Source organism: Capricornis sumatraensis, chromosome 14, assembly GCF_032405125.1.
Source record: "Capricornis sumatraensis isolate serow.1 chromosome 14, serow.2, whole genome shotgun sequence".
NCBI classification, from domain to species: domain Eukaryota; kingdom Metazoa; phylum Chordata; class Mammalia; order Artiodactyla; family Bovidae; genus Capricornis; species Capricornis sumatraensis.
In genome coordinates, this window is record NC_091082.1 from 54,704,964 (window position 1) to 54,719,589 (window position 14,626).

Below are 14,626 nucleotides of genomic sequence, written 5' to 3' on the forward strand. Positions count from 1 at the left end.
TGCTGCTGGCCTGGGCTCTCGTTCCCTCCCCCAGGCGTGTCCCCAGAGGGAACGTGGTCACAGGGGCTCGGGCAAGGTCAGGCCTCGGCCTTGGAGGGGCGGGTCGCTGCCGGCTTGCTCCTGCTTCTCCTTGGAGTCCATAATGGAGTGTGTTTTCGGGTGCATTCAGCCTGCAAATCCCTTTTTCCATTTTCTTTCATTTTAAAAAGCTCTGTGGACATTCCAAGTGTCAACAAAAGCAGTGTTGTTGTTCAGTTGATAAGTCGTGTCTGACTCGGTGACCCCCTGGACTGCAGCAGCATGCCAGGCTGTTCTGTCCTTCACTTATCTCCCGGAGTTTGCTCAGATTCATGTCCATTAAATCGGTGATGCCATCCAACCATCCCAATCTCTGCTGCCCTTTTTTACTCTTGCCTTCAGTCTTTCCCTGGTGGCTCAGATGGTAAAGCATCTGCCTATAATGCGGGAGACCCGGGTTTGATCCCTGGGTCAGGAAGATCCCTTGGAGAGGGAAATGGCAACCCACTCCAGTACTCTTGCCTGGAAAATCCTGTGGGTGGAAGAACCTGGGAGGCTACAGTTCATGGGGTCGCAAAGAGTTGGACACGACTGAGTGACTTCACTATCACTATCAGTCTTTCCCAGCATCAGGGTCTTTTCCAGTGAGTCAGCTCTTTGCATCAGGTGGCCAAAGTACTGGAGCTTCAGCTGCAGCATCAGTATGATTTTGTGGGGAACACAGACATTCAGTCCATGACATCACGTAAATGCTAAAACATGTTTTGATGTAGTTAAATGTATCGGTCTCTTCTTCTCTTGCATCTGGGTTTTGAGTCATAGTGAAAAAGCCTTTCCCTGGTCCTGTAGAAGAATTCATCCATGTGTTCTCCTAGTAGAGGCGGTTTCCATTTTTATGTTTAGGTCGCCTTTGTGGTGTGAGGAATAGGTCTAATTTCATCTTTGTACAGTGGCTGTCCAGTTGTAGCATCAAGTAAGTTGATGCTACTTATTATAAGTCCTTTGTGCCCAGTGATTTTAGCTTCTCTCAGTCATACATGAGATCTCTGTTTACACTTGGAGGAGGAAATGGCTGCCCACTCCATTACTCTTGCCTGGAGAATCTCATGGACAGAGGAGCCTGGTGGGCTACAGTCTCTGGGGTCGCAAAGAGTCGGGCACGACTGAGGGACTGAGCACACACACACTCCCCTGCTCCTAGACCATTGCTCTGCCTGGGGCCACTCTGTCTGTTCTGTGCTGGGAGCATAGTGTGGTGGTGCGGCCCCGCGGCTGCTGGGTCACTCGCTGGTGCAGCAACCTGGAGCCCCTCCCCTTCATGGCTCCTGTAGCTCTGCCCACATTTGCTTTCCCCAGAGAACCTCAGTATCAACAGGTCCAGCTCCATAAAGAGAGTTTACTGATGTTTTTTTGGGTACATTAAATTGATTAATTAGAATCGACATGTTGTGGAAGTTGTGATGTCATAACTGGGAAGAAGGGAAGTCTTTCTGCTTGTCCACTTCTGTTTTTGTGTCTTTTGGGGGTGATTTTAAAATAGGATTGTTTGTGCCCAGTTGTGTCTTACTCTTTGCAGCCCCATGGACTGTAGCCTGCCAGGCTCCTCTGTCCATAGGATTTCCCAGGCACTACTACTGGAGTGGGTAGCCTTTCCCTTCTCTAGGGGATCTTCCCCACCCAGGGGTCAAACCTGTGTCTCGTGCATTGGCAGGCAGATTCTTTACCATTAGCGTGGCCTGGGAAGCCCCCACATGGGTTTACAGTGTAGATTTTAAACAGCTTGAATAGCTCTTACTAAGTTTATTCACAGATATTTAATTTTTGTGCTGCTGTTTTAAGTGGAATTTTCTCTCCTATGTATTCTAACTTAACACCACGGGTTTTCTTTTTGTGTACAGTCATTAAACAGTACTGTTTTCTATTTTTTAAAATATTCATTTATTTGACTATACCGAGTCCTAGTTACAAATGTGGGATCTTTAGCTGTGACATGTGGGACCTAGTTCCCTGACCAGGGATGGAACCTGGGCCTCCTTGTGCTGGGAGTGCAGAGTCTTAGCCACTGGACCATGGGGGAAGTCCCCCTCACTGTGTTTTAAATTACACTTTATTTTGACGTCATTACAGATTCACATGCAGTTGTAAGAAATAAGCAGAGTGATCCCATGTCCTTTTTCCAGTTGGCCCCAGTGGTAAAGCTGTCTTTTGGCCTCAAGTCCAGGTGGCCCACTTCTTTCAGGTCTTGTGTGCTCTGCACAGCCTCTGCCTGGCTGACCTTGGGGCTGCTCCCCTCGACCCTCTCCTCTGTGTCCCCCACGCCTGCCCTGAGTGTTTCTGTGTTGTCCATTCCCCTCTCACTGTGCTCAGAATTTCTCGGTGCTCTGGGGGTGGAGTGCTGTAGGCTGTGGGCAGCTTCAGTTCTCCCCCCAGTGGAGGCCTTCTCCTGAGACCCCTAGGAGCCCTTCATAGAAAAACCAGGACTGGCTTTCATTCCCAGGGGTTAGCTGCTACACTTACATCCCAGGCTGTGGAGTTCCCTGCCCTGAGGTCACAGCTCTGTGGAGTAGAGGGGCCATGCCCATGGGAAGGGATGCCAGGTTGCCAAGCCTGAGCCCCATTGTCACTGGCTCTGTAGGACCCAGTGGGAGATACGGGGAGGGAAGCAGACCCAGGCACGGGTTCTCTGGAGAAGCAAATGCAAAGGCCCTGGGGTAGCCACATGCTGGTCTCTGGGCTGCAGACGCTGAAGGGCAAGAGGTTGCCCACCTGTCTACCTCACCACTCCCAGCCCAACTCATGATGGTTTCCCTGTTGCTTCTTTCAAGGTTTGTTGAGTTGATACTCTTTTTTCCAAAGAGGACCAGAGTGTTACGAGTCCTTTAGCCAGCATGCAGAGTAATTCTAGGTTGTAGAACTTCCTTAAAACCATACCCCATTGTTTTTCATTGCACATGTGTATGTTTAAAAGTAATTACTGTACTCCATAGAAGGAAATGAAAATATTGCCTGCCAAGTGATTACTGTGCTTTTAAGTGACTCTGCGTATACTGTGTCGTATACGAGCAGATTAAACGACTTTAATTACACGTCCTTAGGTTTCCTTTTCCAGCCTGGATGTGTGGGGAGGAAATTATTCTGCAGCAGCTGCTGAGTTCACTATGTGTCTAGTTTGAAAAAGGTTTTGGCATATAATCAATCCATTTCTGGAAGGAATGACTTTGGGCTGATGGTATGTGGTCAGTGAGCCTTCTCTTTGCCTGGTGGTCCTGGGGGCCTTGTGCTCCTTGGCAGGAAGGAGGACAGAGACCCTGGTCCTAAGTGCCCGTTTCTTTTCTAACTCTGCCCCTTGGATGGGTTTCAGGCTGTCGGACCTTGTGAAGTTCTCAGTGGTCAGGCATCCAGGGTGCTATAAGGAGGACATGGAAACAGTCACCTTAACCTTAGGTGTTGCCTGTGGCCCAGCCCTGAGACTCCAGAGTTGCCAGCTGCCCATGTGGGCCAGCCTGGCTTCCATGTGGGTGGAAGCATCTTGGTCTGTGCTGCTGGGGTCAGGCCTGGGCCCACCCTCTGTGGGCGGCTGCAACCCCTCTGTGGTTGGCATTTGTGAGCTGTGCGGAGGGTCACGTGGGCATGTGATGGACACCTCAGAAGGGGCCTGTGCCCACCTGGGCTGGGCTGCCTTCTGCCCAGCTCCTCTATCTGTCCCAAGGTTCCTAAATCTCTCTCTGTCTCTCAGCTCTCTTATCCCCCGCCTCCCATCCTGCAATGGGCCTGCTGTTGGGGATGTTTGGACACCTTCTGACATCGCAGTTTGCTTTCCTTGTTTGTGTTCACCAGGGGCCCTGGTGTGGCCGCCCCCATTGAGGGGGGTCAATTCTGTCTCTGGAGGTGGCCTTAGGCCAGGGGAACCCCCACCCATGGGTGCCCCATCACCTCTGCAATGTGTTTCTGGGTTTTGGACTGTGGTACCCAGAGCTGGCATGGAGGGGGCTCAGCAGGTGACACGAGGCCCCGCCAGGAGGAGAAGGTTCTTGCTGAAGATCTAGACAAAAGTCAACCTTGTGAAACATCCAGAAATGTTTACCTGCCTCGAGGGGAGTTCTGAGCTGGTCTGGGGACAGAGGCCAAGAGGAGCCCCTCCCTCAGTCTCCTGGGGTGGCCTGAACAGACTGCCCCGAACGACTTGGCTTAAAACAGCAGACATCTATTCTCTCACAGTCCTGGATCCAGAATCGATTCCGTTTGGCCAAAATCGAGGCATTGGGAGGGGCTTGCTCCCTCCAAAGGCTCCCGGGACCATCCTTCCTGCCTCTCCTAGGTTTCATTCCTGGGCTTCGACAGCATTGCTCCAGCCCCTGCTTCTGTCTTCACATGACCTTCCATCTGTGCGTCTCCCTCTGTTTTTCTGTCTTAGGTCTCTCTCTGTCCTGCTCTTGTCCAAACACCTGTTACTGGGTTTAGGGCCTCCCTGGATCATTAGGTCTCATCATCTCATGGTACTTAGTTACCTCTGCGTGGACCTTTTCTCTGAATAAGGTCACAGTCACAGAGTCCAGGGGTTGGGGAGCGGACATGCCTTTTGGGAGCCACCGTTCAGTCTGTTCTGGGGAACCTTGAGTTGCAGCATCTCCAGGGGTCAAATGTCCGTGTTCTGTGTGCCCCATGCCTGGTGAATGTCAGCATGCACTTCTGTTCCATGGCAAACCTGACTGGCGATCCAAGTGTATTCCTTTGGCCTTTTGTGTGTTGTCTTCTACTGTAATTGAAAATGTGAATGGGAACAATTCAGTGTGTGTGTGTGTGTGTGTTTTTTTTTACAATTTGCATGAAATCAAACCCACTTTGACAGAATAAGATACTTAAAGTAACAAATCTGATCTCACCCACTAGATTCACAGACAGGAGGAGGTTTGTCATGTTGACAGATGAAATACCACTCTTGCTCTGCCCACCTGCTTGGCTGCACCTGGCCTTGTCCTTGAGCTGGGGGTGGGAGTTGGGAGTGTGGGCTTAGGGAGGGTCTTGTTTTCAGGCATCACCCTGGCCTGTTGGGAGAGAGTACAGATTAATAAAGGGTCAGTGGATTGCCACCAAGCCGTTGTTTCACTGACGGAGTGAGCCATAACTCTCCCTTCTTGTTAGAGATGTTGAAACAAAGTGTGGGAAGTGGCTATTTGTTTATCTGACATCTGCTTCACACAGAGAAACACTGTATAGACCAAGGACAAGAAAATCCACAGAAAGCATGAAACTAGGAAGCTGGGGATCAGTTGCTGCTTTTGAAAGGTTAAGCCAGAAGGGACTGGCACAAATAGCATGAAACCGGGGGCATGAGTTTTATTTTAACTTTGATCCTGTAATAAACTTATGAATTTGGGGGAGATGGCTATTTACAAAAGTAGTATAGGTATCGCTGAGTCCTTATAGATTTTTCCTCTGGCCAGTTTTGTGAATACATTTAGTATTTTTATTTTTAATATATTGTGATGGTATTCCTTAATTTGGCTGTTAAACTTTTTCTCCTTTATTTATCTATTTGGCTGCACCGGGTCTAAGTTGCAGTACATGGGGTTATCTATTTTCTTTGCAGCCTGCAGGACTTTAGTTGTGGCAGATGGGATCTAGGTCCCTGACGAGGGATTGAACCTGGGCCCCCCTGCATTGGTAGTGTGGCGTCTTAGCCACTAGACCATCAGGGAAGCCTGTATCGTTTATTTTTTAAAAAGCAGTGGATTTTTTTAGCAGCTTTTCGCTGATAACACTGTGGTTGCTCAGGGCCATTTTATTCTGTCACCCGGCTGAGGGATGGGAAGGGCAGGTGCCCTCTGTATATTTGACAGACATCAGAATTGCATATTTGACACTGGAAGTGCGGCACACAGACTCACGCTTAGGATTCTTACTTGGTTGGTTCTTGGCTTGTGTTTCCAGGATGTGGGGTTTTGCTCATTGAATTGACCCAAACCCCTGCTCAGCCCTGTGACTGTGCAGAACACGGCAGAATCCTAACCCGTGGTCTGAAATGGGTTTGGCTCCAGTAAAGAATCAGAAGAGGCTGAAGTGGGTGGTTTGAGGTCCAGTTGCAAGGGGGCCTCAGGAAAGAGAGGTTAATTCACAGGCAGACACTGATTCTGGATGTTCCCCACATGGATACAAAGGAAGTGATGGGATGGGCTGTCATCTGGAGCAGTCTGGAAAGACCGACTTGGATGAAACTTGAACTTCCTGTTCTCTCCACCCCACTGCTTAGTTCCCCAACCAGGGATCGAACCCACACCCCCGGCAGTGGAAGTGTGGACTTTCAACCTCTGAACCGCCAGGGAAGTCCCAGCGCTTCCTGTTCCGTATTGTGTGCACACACCCTCTGCTGAGGTCTCACGCAGTTGACCGTCAATTCATCTGTGTTGGATTCCAGCCAGAGTCCTTGTGTGTGTATGTGCGATCTGCCTTGAACCTGAGTGCACTCAAGTCCTGGCTGTGACAGTGACACACGACTCACTTGTGTCCAGTCAATCCATCCAGGGTCTGTTGGGAGCCCAGGGCACACTGCTAGAGCCTTCCCGGGCTCCGTGGTCCCAGACACAACTCAGGTCAAAGGATTCCCATTGGCATCGCCTTTCCTTGGGGACCCTCCCCTTTCCTGGGAACCATTGCAGACAAGTCTTGGCTTCCACTCCTTTTGAGAGTCTGAGACCCTCTCCTTGCAGGCTGTCTGCTTCCCTGTGACCACGGCCTGAGTTGGAGGGCTGCTGGGTTAGCTCACATGGTTGGTGGTCAAGAGGGATGGAGGGCTGTTGGTAAGGAACCATCCAGTCCTTTGCTCTCCGGTGCCCATGGGTGTGGAGGAAGATGCTGAGTTCAGGAGGAAGATGCTGAGTTCGGTACTGATCAGGGTTCTTGGCCTTCCCTGATCAATAGAAATTGATCAGAGACCAGACAGGAAATCCAGGCAAAGCTTTATTGTGGTTTTGGCTGGTTGCAGGGGAGTGAGAACAAGCAACAATTTCTCTTGCTTGTTCCCCAAGGACCGGGTGAGCTGGTTCATTTTATGGGGTGAGGGTCAGAGCAGGTCTAGGGGTCAGGCTGGAGGAGTGGCTTAGGTGGTTTGCTCACCCCTTGGTGGTGGTTTGCTCACCCCTTGGTGGTGGTGTGTGCAAGGGGCGTGAGTATCACCCTGTTTTTGCTCCTGGCGTTTTGCAAGTGGCAGTTGGGTTTTTGGTCTTTTTGTATCTAGTCTATAATTTGCCCCAACTGCGCATGCATGCAGCTGTTTTTTAGTCCCTTATAGTTTCTTTGTATTTTGTTGCTGGAGGAGAGGTATGTCCAGATGTAAGTGCTGCAGCCAAGGGTCTCAGGTCCCAGGTCCAGGCCCCAGCCTTCTCACGACCATGTTCCATTTCACACCTGCTGCCTTCAGGTGGCTTCTCCCCGACATCCCCAGGGAGGCTGGGAATCTTGGTTGGAGGTGGGTGTGGCTGCTGCCCCGAGTCTGGGCTGTCAGTCTGACTTTGGTTGATGCTACTGGGCTCTTGGGGTGGAAAGTGCTGTTCCCGGGCTCCCATCTTACCTGCTGTTGTCATGTGCCCAGTGGCCTCTGGTTGGGAAATGGCCTTCCTGGGGGTACTGATATGTCTTCTACCAGGGAATGAGCCAGTGTCTCTGGAGCTGCCATAAGTGGGTAGATCATGAGTCTTGTTGCCCAGCTGAGCAGGAAGGTCAGGACCTGACCAGGACCCACTCCGAGTTCCACTTTATTCTTGTTTCCTTTTGAATAATGGACGAAAGTGGTTTCTTTAAAATACCACTGACTCAAGCCTTGAAACCATATTTGTGAAAATGGCTTTGTCTGAAGGTGGAGGCTAATTCTGGGGAGGGGCGTCCTGGCATTGTCCTCCCTTTCATCTGGCCAGTGATAGAGACAGTGAAAGAAGGTACAGCATGAAACATTTGGCCTGAGTAATTTCCTAGTTACATATAAGCTACATACATAGAACATACAATGAGGAGCTGAAACTTGGCTGGAGAAAGTATGTGCTAAAACCCTAAATGGAATGTGCATGTATATTCTTCATTATTTTATGAGGTGTCTCATTACTAACACAAAGTGCCATTCCTGGTGTTTTATTCATGGATCTGGGTGGATGTTGAAGTGCAGAGTGTTTGAAAACCTGCAGAAGATGTGGTACATGTATACAATGGAATATTACTCAGTCAGTAAAAGGAATGAAATTAGGTCATTTGTAGAGACGTGGATGGACCTAGAGTCTGTCATACAGAGTGCAGTAAGTCAGAAAGAAAAACAAATATTGTGTATTAATGCATATATGTGGAATCTAGAAAAAGGGTTCAGATGAACCTATTTGCAAAGCAGAAATAGAGACACAGACTATAGAGTGGTCCTGTGGACACGGGCTGGGGGAGGGAGGGTGGGGCAAACCGGGAGAGTGGCATTGAAATATAGACACCACCATGTGTGAAATGCGCAGCTGGTGGGGACTTGCTGTAAAGCACCGGGAGCTCAGCCCAGTGTGAGCTCTGTGATGATCTCGAGGTGTGGGATGGGGCGAGGGGAGGGAGGCCCTAGAGGGAAGGGATACATGTATACATGTAGCTGGTTCACTTTGTTGTATAGCAGAAACTAACAAGACATTGTAAAGAAACTATATTCCTAAAAAGGAAGAAAAGGAAGCCTGTATAAAGATCTTGTGAAAGAGGAGGAATCATAAAGGCAATGTTGGTCTTCAGGAGGGTCCTGGTTACACTGGGGCGGGGGCAGGGAGGGTCTCAGAATCAGAGGCTGGCTTCCCTGCCCACTCTGAGCCACCGATGTGGTGCCACATCCTCCTCTGTGGTGGGCCTTCTTTTCGTGATGACCCCCTGCCTTGCTGAGCTGCCCTGTGGTGAGATTTTCCCGGGAAAGCACTGTTGATTCCCCCACCCATGTGGGTTTGGTGACAACCTATGACCCATATGCTTTGCTTCCATTCCAGGCAGCTTCACTCACCTCCTTGTCCAGCCTGGCATGTATGCACATGGTTCGCTGGGCTGTCTGGAACCCCTCGCTGGAAGCCGGCTCCGGGCGGGTGATGTTACCTCTCCAGGGTGGCATCCAGTCCAACCCTTCGCACTGTCTGGTCTATAAGGTACCCCCAGCCAGCATGAGCTCCGAAGAGGTAAGTGTTAGAGACCCCATAAGTGTGATTGCTTTCTACATGCTTCTAGCAAGTTCATGCATTTTCAACAGCAGAGCTGACAAATAACGTTTGTCAATGTTTCATGAGCAGTATTTTTTCAGGTCACAGATTTGCCCTTAAAAAAATAAGTATGATTGCTGAGTCATAATCAGAAACACACATTACCATATGCAAAATAGATAGCCAGTGGCAATTTGCTGTAGGACACAGGGAGCTCAAACCTGGTGCTCTGTGACAACCTAGAGGGGTGGGATGGAATGGGAGGTGGGAGAAGGGGTTCAAGAGAGAGGGGACATATGTATACCTATAGCTGATTGTATGTATGGCAGAAAACAACACAGTATTGTAAAGCAGTTATCCTTTGACTAAAAACAAATAAAAAAAAAAGACTAAAAAATGATGGCAAGATAAAAAAAAATTAAAAAAAGAAAAAATATAAATGTGACTGCTGAATTATAATCAGTTTTGTGGGCTTCCCTGGTGGCTCAGAGGTTAAAGCGTCTGCCTGCAATGCTGGAGACCTGGGTTCGATCCCTGGGTCGTGAAGATCCCCTGGAGAAGGAAATGGCAATCCACTCCAGTATTCTTGCCCAGAGAATCCCATGGACAGAGGAGCCTGGTGGGCTACAGTCCACGGGTCACAAAGAGTTGGACATGACTGAGCGACTTCACTTTCACTTTGACCTCCCTGAAGGTGGTGTTTTTTCTGGGGTCTTATTGTGCCCTTTCTTATGTATCCATTTCTCAAGGTGGCCTGTGCCTCTTATTTTTACACAGAGAGCCACGAGATCCACTTCTGTGCTTTTTAAAATGCCCTTTTTTAAAAAATTATTTTTTATTGAAATATAGTTTAATTACAGTGTTGTATTAATTACTGCCATACAGCAAAGTGACTTGGTTACACATATATATACATTGTTTTGCACATTCTTTTCCACTATGGTTTATCACAGAATACTGAATATAGTAGCAGAAGGCAATGGCAACCCACTCCAGTACTCTTGCCTGGAAAATCCCATGGCTGGAGGAGCCTGGTAGGCTGCAGTCCATGGGATCGCTAGGAGTCAGACACGGCTGAACAACTTCACTTTCACTTTTCACTTTCATGCATTGGAGAAGGAAATGGCAACCCACTCCAGTGTTCTTGCCTGGAGAATCCCAGGGAGCCTGGTGGGCTGCCGTCTATGGGGTGGCACAGAGTCGGACATGACTGAAGTGACTTAGCAACAACAGCAGCACTGAATATAGTTCCCTGTGCTACTCAGTAGGACCTTGTTGTTTATGCATTTTATATGGATCAGTCGCATCTGCTAACCCTGAACTCCCAGTCCTTCCCTCCGCCCATCCCCCACCAATCACAAGTCTGTTCTCTGTTTTGTGATTCTGTTTCATAGGTAAGCTCATTTGTGTCATAGTTTGGATTCCACGTAGAAGCGATATCATATGGCATTAGTCTTACTCTTTCTGTCTTCCTTCACTTAGTATGATCATCTCTAGTTGCAGCCATGTGGTAGCAGATGGCGTTATTCCATTCTTTTTCAAGCCTGAGTACTGTTCCGCTGTGTATATGTGCCACGTCGTCTTTATCCACACCTCTGTGGCTGGACATTTAGGTTTCTGTGTCCGGGCTATTGTGAATAGTGCTGCTATGAACATAGGGATGCATGTATCTTTTTGAATTACAGTTTTCTCCATATGTTTGCCCAGGAGTGGAAGTGCTGGATCATATAGTAATTCCATTTTCAGCTCTCTGAGGCACCTCTGTACTGTTTTCCATAGTGGCTCCATCAGCTTTATTCCCATCAGCAGTAGAGGACGGTTCCTTTATAAACAAGGCCTCTTGAAATGTTTGCACACTGGAGGCTGCGTCTCGTGTGCACAAGGCTGGAGTGGGAGCTGGGCACTTGGCATCCCCCTGGCTGGTCTTTGTGGCTCATCACTTATGCTCACTCAACCTCGACTCTCTCTAGCTGTGTCCAGAGGGGAAGGACCACAGCAGAACTTATATAAATCCATTTTGAAATGAAACTTTCTCTGATCCCCACTGTAGAAAGTAAACAGAAGTGGGGCAGGGCCCGTGGAAGCATGTTTGTGTGTGGGTCTCACCCCGTGGGCTCCCCTGGCTTGTTGGCAGTCCTGCAGGGTGGGGAGCAGGGACCCCGGGACACAGATGCTGGGTGACATCCCTGCTCTGGCTGACGTCTGGGTCCTTCTGACACTAATGGGTCATGGCAGGGTTTCTGCCTGGGTGTGTGTTTTATTCTTCTGCTGACATACCTGAAATACGCCTGTCCTGTCTCAGCAGATCAAATGGGAGCCTTCTAGGACTCAATTGGCTCATTTTTCTTGGGTAAAGGACCATACCTGTTATTTCAGTATGTCATTCGTGTGCTGACTCCAGTGACAAGCATCATATTCAGTGTTATTATTTATGGTGTGGATTATGCCTTGGGGACCTGAATCAGCGAGCAGCTGATCATGCAGCTTCTCTTATTATAAGGAATGTCCCTCATTACAGGACCACATTTTGCTGCATTCCCACATGGTCTGGTTTCAGCCCTTATTATAAACTTGCCATTAGAAATCCTGAAGCTACTGCCATATTCTCATTCTCTTTTGCTGTGTATGTACCTATGTGAATAAATCCTTATTCTGTTTACTTTTAGCCTTCTCATGTCCACTACATTTCCTTTGCTTTTTAAGTGTGTAAACTATATTGGAACATAAGTGTTGTGAAGGTTGGACTATCTCAAGGTCACAAATGTATCAAATACCATCACCTTCCATGAGGAATATCACTTCTAATCAGGGTTTCTCCACTCAGCACTGTCAGCATTTGGGGCCAGACTGTTCTTTGCTGTGGGTCTGTCCCAGGCACTGCCCTGGAGGATGTCCAACTGCATTGCTGGCCTCCACCCACTAGAGGCAGTAGTGCACCCCCACCCCGGTTCAGTTTAGTTCAGTTGCTCAGTTGTGTCCGACTCTTTTCGACCCCATGAATCGCAGCACGCCAGGCCTCCCTGTCCATCATCAACTCCCGGAGATCACTCAAACTCACGTCCATCGAATCCGTGATGCCATCCAGCCATCTCATCCTCTGTCATCCGCTTTTCCTCCTGCCCCTAATCCCTCCCAGCATCAGAGTCTTTTCCAATGAGTCAACTCCTCGCATGAGGTGGCCAAAGTACTGGAGTTTCAGCTTTACCATCATTCCTTCCAAACAACACCCAGGCCTGATCTTTAGAATGGACTGGTTGGATCTCCTTGCAGTCCATGGGACTCTCAAGAGTCTTCTTAACACCACAGTTCAAAAGCATCAATTCTTCGGCACTCAGCTTTCTTCACAGTCCAACTCTCACATCCATACATGACCACTGGAAAAACCATAGCCTTGACTAGACAGACCTTTGTTGGCAAAGTAATGTCTCTGCTTTTGAATATGCTATCTAGGTTGGTCATAACTTCCCTTCCAAGGAGTAAGCATCTTTTAATTTCATGGCTGCAGTCACCATCTGCTGTAATTTTGGAGCCCCCAAAGATAAAGTCTGACACTGTTTCCACTGTTTCCCCATCTATTTCCCATGAAGTGATGGGACCAGATGCCATGATCTTCGTTTTCTGAATGTTGAGCTTGAAGCCAACTTTTTCACTCTCCTCTTTCACGTTCATCAAGAGGCTTTTTAGTTCCTCTTCACTTTCTGCCATAAGGGTGGTGACATCTGTGTATCTGAGGTTATTGGTATTTCTCCCGGCAATCTTGATTCCAGCTTGTGCTTCTTCCAGCCCAGCGTTTCTCATGATGTACTCTGCATAGAAGTTAAATAAGCAGGGTGACAATATACAGCCTTGATGTACTCCTTTTCCTATTTGGAACCAGTCTGTTGTTCCATGTCCAGTTCTAACTGTTGCTTCCTGACCTGCATATAGGTTTCTCAAGAGGTAGGTCAGGTAATATTCCCATCTCTTTCAGAATTTTCCACAGTTTATTGTGATCCACACAGTCAAAGGCTTTGGCATAGTCAGTAAAGCAGAAATAGATGTTTTTCTGGAACTCTCTTGCTTTTTCCATGATCCAGCAGATGTTGGCAATTTGATCTCTGGTTCCTCTGCCTTTTCTAAACCCAGCTTGAACATCCGAAAGTTCACGGTTCACATATTGCTGAAGCCTGGCTTGGAGAATTTTGAGCATTACTTTACTAGCGTGTGAGGTGAGTGCAATTGTGTGGTCGTTTGAGCATTCTTTGGCATTGTCTTTCTTTGGGATTGGAATGAAAACTGACCTTTTCCAGTCCTGTGGTCATTGCTGAGTTTTCCAAATTTGCTGGCATATTGAGTGCAGCACTTTCACAGCACCATCTTTCAGGATTTGAAATAGCTCAACTGGAATTCCATCACCTCCACTAGCTTTGTTTGTAGTGATGCTTTCTAAGGCCCACTTGACTTCACATTCCAGGATGTCTGGCTCTAGGTGAGTGATTACACCATCGTGATTATCTGGGTCATGAAGATCTTTTTTGTACAGTTCTTCTGTGTATTTTTGCCACCTCTCCTTAATATCTTCTGCTCCTGTTAGGTCCATACCATTTCTGTCCTTTATTGAGCCCATCTTTGCATGAAATGTTCCCTTGGTATCTCTAATTTTCTTGAAGAGATCTCTAGTCTTTCCCATTCTGTTGTTTTCCTCTATTTCTTTGCGTTGCTTGCTGAAGAAGGCTTTCTTATCTCTTCTTGCTATTCTTTGGAAGTCTGCATTCAGATGTTTATATTTTTCCTTTTCTCCTTTGCTTTTCACCTCTCTTCTTTTCACAGCTATTTGTAAGGCCTCCCGAGACAGCCATTTTGCCTTTTTTGCATTTCTTTTCCATGGGGATGGTTTTGATTCTTGTTTCCTGTACAATGTCACGAACCTCAGTCCATAGTTCATCAGGCACTCTGTCTATCAGATTTAGTCCCTTAAATCTAATTCTCACTTCCACTGTATAATCATAAGGGATTTGATTTAGGTCGTACCTGGTCTAGTGGTTTTCCCTACTTTCTTCAATTTAAGTCTGAATTTGGCAACAAGGAGTTCATGATCTGAGCCGTAGTCAGCTCCTGGTCTTGTTTTTGCTGACTGTATAGAGCTTCTCCATCTTTGGCTGCAAAGAATATGATCAATCTGATTTTGGTGTTGACCATCTGGTGATGTCCATGTGTAGAGAGCCTAGATGTTCATAGACATGGCTGAATGTGTTCTTCTGCGGGCAGAATTGCCCCCAGTTGAAGACCACTACTGTAAACAGATATTATTAACTAAAATAATAAACTGCCACTGATCACAAACTCTATTCATTCTCCTGCTTTCTAAAGGCGCTGTTTTGCGTCTTCCTGTTTCTCATCTCGTGTAGCAGTGCATTACCACATCAGAAGGGTGG

At 47.8% G+C, this 14,626-nt stretch overlaps 1 protein-coding gene across 1 annotated transcript in view; it reads left to right on the forward strand.

Annotated features, from left to right (window-relative positions):
• NPHP4 (nephrocystin 4) overlaps positions 1-14,626 on the forward strand; it is a 136,862-nt gene that overhangs the window by 41,712 nt on the left and 80,524 nt on the right. Inside the window, exon 9 of the mRNA XM_068986323.1 lies at positions 9,009-9,191. Within this exon, the coding sequence (XP_068842424.1) occupies positions 9,009-9,191 (183 nt within the window). The remainder of the gene's footprint in view (positions 1-9,008; positions 9,192-14,626) is intronic.